The 6,418-nt window shown below is 34.0% G+C and overlaps 1 protein-coding gene across 1 annotated transcript; it reads left to right on the top strand.

Annotated features, from left to right (window-relative positions):
• LOC133518318 (uncharacterized) lies at positions 1-2,342 on the top strand. The gene has a single exon (XM_061851991.1). The coding sequence runs from the start codon at positions 1,429-1,431 to the stop codon at positions 2,155-2,157; it is 729 nt and encodes a 242-aa protein (XP_061707975.1). The 5' UTR covers positions 1-1,428; the 3' UTR covers positions 2,158-2,342.
• Positions 2,343-6,418: the final 4,076 nt, after the last annotated feature.

Here is a 6,418-nt window from a genome sequence, read left to right as displayed (position 1 = left end):
TTTTTGGCACTTTATTGTATCGATATTTTCAGACGTGACCGTACGTCTAACTGCTGTTATTAAAAATCCATAGATATTTGTTCCTGAGTCATGGGTGTTTTCTATGTAGGTATAGGTGCAAGTATGTATTTATCTATATTTATTATGACTGTTATTAAATTTAATTTTTAATTTATTTTATGTTTCATTACAGTGACTAAACTTGATTGAGTAATATATGTATAATTATTGCAATTTAATAAGTTTTAGATGTATAATTATTGCTGACATGTATGAATTCTTTTTAATTAAACGTTTTTATGTTTTTATTAACTTTACAAATACCTGATGCTAGTCAAAAACGTAATTTTAATATTAATAGAAAGTCATCTTATTTTATGAAACTGTATGTAAACACTTATATGGGTCTTGCCTGAATGTAATGATTATTTAATTTAATTTTATATACGTATGTATATTGTGCTTAGTTTGGGGCTACAAGCAAATTTAATATTTTGGTGATTTTGAGAGGAAATTTCACCAACTGGCAGCCCTGCGAACTACCTCGTCTGACAGGCGACATGAATGTAATTTCTTGTGACACCCCTGTTTCGAGACCGATATAAAGTCAAGCTCCGATGCGTTTTCGGCAATCGCACTGGAGACTGCAACTGAACCATCCGGGGACTGATATACCGCGATTTTTGCAGAATTGAGACTGCAATTGACACATTCGGGGACTGACATACCTACAATAGATATGATGGAGGCGCTAAGGAAGATCTCGGTTTTTGTGAGTGTCTATTTGTATTTTTTTTCTATTTAAGGTAGTTGATAGAGTCAGACCAAGCTAAGTTGGCACGATTTTGATACCCCAGTCTGTGCAAGTGTTAAGTGTTAATTTCATAGATGTTTGACGTTTAAAATGACACTGGGCTATCAAAATCGCTGCCAACTTATCTTGGTCAGACTCTAGGGATGTAGCTGCTCTCTGTACCTGCAATTTTTCTACCCTATTATGATTCTATTTCATCAATAATTTCATAACTTTTTCGATACTTATTTAGTGCTTTTTGACATTGTAGATGATTAAATAGTTTTTTGTTTAGAGTGATAGGATTTATGAATTTTTCGGTATTTTTTCAAATGTGCCTAAAAATACTTGTTTCTATCTACAATAAAAAATAAATAAGTACATATAAATCTATGCTATGAATGTACCTACATGTATTCAAGGTGTTTTATTTTCATTGGTAAATCACAGATATATATTTTTGAATAGAAAAATAATGAACTTAAGTACTAAAAACTTACCATTCATATTACGAGTAAGTCAAAAATGAAAAATTATTCATCGATATTTTAAACGCATCATTTATAATCATAATCAACTAGGTATTTTATTTTCAGTTAATCCTAGTATCAACAGTACACCTCACAACCTCCCACATGATGATGGACCCCAGAACTAATCTCCACATACCAGAAAAGATCCTCGGCGTGATCGACATCGTCCACAACCATAAGAACAAACCTGGCCAGCAATACCAACCTGCACAGAACCAGCAATATCAGCCGCAGTACCCACAGTACTTCCAGCCAGGGAATTTCCAAGGCCAGTACCAAGGGCAGTACCAAGGACAAGGGCAGCAAAACCAAGTTCAAGGACAAAATCAACAATTCTACCCAGCCCCCACTCAAGGGACATATCCTCAGAATAACGCTCCAGTCTATCCTCAAGCACAACCTGCTTACCCACAATACCCTGTCCAAAATGGACAGGCACAAGGACAGTATCAGTATCAAAACGGGTATCAAGGTCAGAATCAGCAAAATGGACAGTATCAAGGGCAAAATCAGCAAGGACAGTATCAAGGGCAAGCGCAAACTGGATTCCAGACTGGAAGCCAATACCCTAATCAAGCTGGGCAGTTCCAAGGACAAACTCAAGCTACAGGCCAATATCCAGGTCAAGAAGTCAGTACCGGGCAGTTTCAAGCAGTTCAAAGTACAGGCAGTCAGACCAGTGGTTTCCAGGTCACAGGAGGTCACACTGGAAACCAGGGACCCGCGTGTGTGTGCCAGGCCTGGAACAAACCTAATACGACGAAGGGTGAGGCTGGACCTTTGGAAAAAACTGAGAACATAGAAGTGAATGAAGTGCCTGTTACAATGTAATAGCAAAGTTTTGTTACCGCATATTGCTTTTAGTTAAATTTTAATATTATTTAAGTGTGCATTTATAGATAAGAAGTAGGTTCTGTTAATCTGTTCCGCTATACAAACAATTGTAGCATGTCAAGTGTCCGACAAAAATCATTTGTATTTTGCAGTGTACAGTCGAGTTCATAAATATGTATACATTTCTTATTGAAAAAATGTATACATATTTATGAACTCGACTGTACAGTCGCCATCAGATGTATCGAGGCGGCCAAGGTGGTTATATATTTTTATTTCTTGTGTTTGTTCTTTATGTTCATTAAAAGATTAGTAAGTATTCGAATTCTATGTTTTTGTTACAAATGCTGTGTATATTTATTGTGTTAAGTATATTTTCTTGGATATTGGTAGCATCTAGTTTTTTTTTTAGTTCTACTTAGTTCTAGGTTTAGTTCTAGTTTTATAATTAGTTTTAGTTTTACCAGGCTTCACTGAAAACCAGCGTCCCGTAGTGTGTCGTAAGACTAACTTCGGGACATCAAGCTGAGTGAAGACCTTTTAGCGCAATTTTCTATGCAAGTACAATTAAATATTGATCTAAATTTTGTAACTTTTTGTGCTAATAAATATTTCTTATTCTTATTCTTATAATAATCTGAATACGCCTTAATAATAGAAGCGTGTTCAGATATTTGTTAATGGATTTTCGGTTAGATGCATAGATATCATTATTATAAGTACTAAGAAAATGAAAGCTTTCTTTATTACATGTTAAAGTTTCCAAATATTCCCGAGAACTTTTCCAACTTTTAGGAAACTTTCCGCAAACTTGCACATCTATAGTCAAAACTGCCTCTATAAATTTTGCGTAAATTTACAGTGACCCTGCCTATGAAGCCCATGGTTCCGGGTTCAAATCCCGGTAAGGGCATTTATTTGTGTGATGAGCACGAATATTTGTTCATAAGTCATGTGTGTTTTCTATGTATTTGAGTATTTATATTATATATATCGTTGTCTAAGTACCAACAACACAAGCCTTATTGAGCTTACTATAGCAGTCAATTTCTGTAATATTTAATGTCCTATAATTTTTATTTTCTATGTTTCAGTCAATCATTTTTATGTTACCAAGATCTCAATTCCATATGTATTTTAAAAAATACAATTTTTAAGCTGCTTAAACTGTACTTAGTTAAATAGCCTATTAATTCAATTATTTCTAAGTTTTATTTATTTAATTTGGGAATAAAATAAGTTACCCAATTTAAAAAAAAACATTTATTTTTCCCTACTTTGTTACCAAATGAAACTAATTGTGTTTGGGGTTGTTAGAATTGTCTCGATAAGTATTAATTGACCGCGGTGAGCAAAGTACAGTCAGTGATAAAAGCTTGTACCAAATTTTTTTTTCAAAAAACATTCAAAATTAGGAATAGACAATATTTGTATCTATATTATATTTTCCTATATACAGGGTGTTTATTTAGTCATCTGCAATCATTTACGGGCTGAATATATAGGTCATATTGACTTTAACCAATCCCGAAATCGCGAATTAAAAAAATTACTCTCCCATAGACAATGTCAAGGTCTGACAGACAAAATCTATGAAACAGCAAAATTTTTTTCGTGATTCCGGGGTTGGTCACATAGTTAAATTTTCTTAGTATGGCCTATATATTCAGCCCGTAAATTATTGCAGCCGACTAATTAAACACGCTGCATATTCATCGAGAGGATAAAAATATCAAATCAATAACAAAATGTAATCATCTGAATGGCTTTCTTAGTGAGGTTGTGTTTAGGCTTCAGTACAATCAAGTGCAAAAATATGTATCGAAAGAATCGTCTCATAAATATGGCACTACGCTCTTATTACACTGGAATAAGATGCTATGGGACATATTTTTGAGTAAGATGTGTATAGTTTATATTTTCCTCCGTGAGCTTCTACGGATTATCGTCTTATCTATTGTTTAAAAACCGCAAAGGCGCGTGCCACTATGAAAAAATGGTCAAGCCGCATAGGTAGCGTTTATTGAATTACTACTCTATTGAGCACGGAATAAGATTCATTATGAACTAATACAGAATTCTAACAGAATAGCTGTCTGATCTCTATTGGTGCGTCTAAGGTAGGCGACTAAACGCTCTCAAACCAGCTTAACTTGTGACACTGCGATCCGAAACAAAGATACGTATTCGAAGACCTCGCTTGCACTGGTAATGCGAGCGCACGGCTAGCTAGCGCCAAGGAAGCAATGTTATGTTTCTCGAGGAGCAGGTAAAAAACAGGGCCGGATTTTGACACAAATATATTTGGGTGGTTTTACGAAATAACGCTAACTCTTCAGACTTCTAACAAACTGACACTGTTTGTATGGTTTGCTTGAAAGAGTTAGCGTGATTTGACTCTAAACGATATGCATATTTTGTTTTATATTTATTTATTTTATGCATACACTATTATGTATATGTTACTTATTTTTTTGTTGACTCATAATATAAATTTGTATAAATGTTTTACTAAATGTGTACTCTATTGTAAATAATATCTTTATTTTAGTGTACATAATTATAACATATAGGTCTATTTTAACATTAGTAGTACGGGATTGTTAAATGGGTATACATATTTATTACTATTTTACCATTGTTTTATTGTTTATTTAAAATAAGCCTGTTTAAAGTTTAAAATTAGCAAACAACTGTTTAAACACTTGATTATAAAAATGAGTATATCTCGTTATTATTGTAATTACACAAACCCATTCTGTTAGATGTGTACCTACTATTTAAATAGTGTTATGTTTTATCTCTTTAAATTAAACAACGTAAAACCACCCAAATATATTTGTGTGAAAATCCGGCCCTGTTTTTTACATTGCTTCCTTGGCGCTAGCTAGCCGTGCGCTCGCATTACCAGTGCAAGCGAGGTCTTCGAATACGTATCTTTGTTTCGGATCGCAGTGTCACAAGTTAAGCTGGTTTGAGAGCGTTTAGTCGCCTACCTTAGACGCACCAATAGAGATCAGACAGCTATTCTGTTAGAATTCTGTATTAGTTCATAATGAATCTTATTCCGTGCTCAATAGAGTAGTAATTCAATAAACGCTACCTATGTGGCTTGACCATTTTTTCATAGTGGCACGCGCCTTTGCGGTTTTTAAACAATAGATAAGACGATAATCCGTAGAAGCTCACGGAGGAAAATAGAAACTATACACCCATATTTTTCCACTTGACTGTACCTATTGTGCATGACAGCCACAACAACCAATTATTGAAAAACGAGTTTAAATTTAATATTATAAATAATGATATTTCATCATATATATATACTTAGACTATGGGCTAAGCCTGAAATGTATAATCATAATATTAAGGCCAAAACCCAACGACACTATGACGTGATACGACATCGTATCGTGTAATTTTGGCAAAGTTTAAGTATTGTAATTTTAAGTTATTAATTTATTGGGCATTGGTAATTTTAAGTTATTAAATTATTGGGCATTGGTAATTATTAATTATTGGGCAAAAAACATGTGTCAACACATTTGTTCATCTTATACTTACATTTCCTGTAAGTATAAGATGAACAAATGTGTTGACCATATATATATACTTAATCAGTAAAAATAAATTGTCATACTTAAGACACACTTAGGTGAGCGTGTGATTTTTTTTTGTAAGACAAAGTAAGATGCCAAATGATAATTTGACCAAATTAATAAAATGCGAAAGATACATAATTTACTAGAGATTCATTTGGGAAACGAAAATACAGCGATAATTTTTCTGGGAAGTGAAAATTGGTGAAAAATAATTTGCCCAAAAAGTAGTACATCGTTTATTTTTATTTTTTTATTTTAATGTAAGTATTTTAGTTTCATAAACAAAAAAGGAGAATTAGCGGCAAAAAACTGGTCACAGACATGGCGCGCAATACCCAAATCAATTCCTCAGGCAACAACCTAACCCAATGACCAGACTAAACCTAACCATGCTATCCATTTCAAACACATACAAAAACCAAGCTTAATACAATCGCATACGGTCCACAGCGAACGCAATATTAAAATTGTACTTTCGCAACCCTATAGATAACCAGATTGCATAGAGCTCTCTGTACCCTTACGCACTGAGAAGAATTGTAGAAAGTAAAGGTCTTAGATACTGGCCAGTTAAAAACTAGGGCTGAAATCGTGCGCGCGCCGCTCCCTTGCGTAATCGTTACGTAAGAGGGTTGCAGGGGTAAGTCTGAGGGGGG

Source organism: Cydia pomonella, chromosome 5 (genome assembly GCF_033807575.1).
Source record: "Cydia pomonella isolate Wapato2018A chromosome 5, ilCydPomo1, whole genome shotgun sequence".
Lineage (NCBI taxonomy): Eukaryota > Metazoa > Arthropoda > Insecta > Lepidoptera > Tortricidae > Cydia > Cydia pomonella.
This window is presented reverse-complemented; position numbering and strand designations above follow the sequence as displayed.

Excerpts from the sequence above, each read along its gene's own strand:
- LOC133518318 (XM_061851991.1), top strand. The coding sequence starts at position 1,429 with ATGATGATGGACCCCAGAACTAATCTCCACATACCAGAAAAGATCCTC.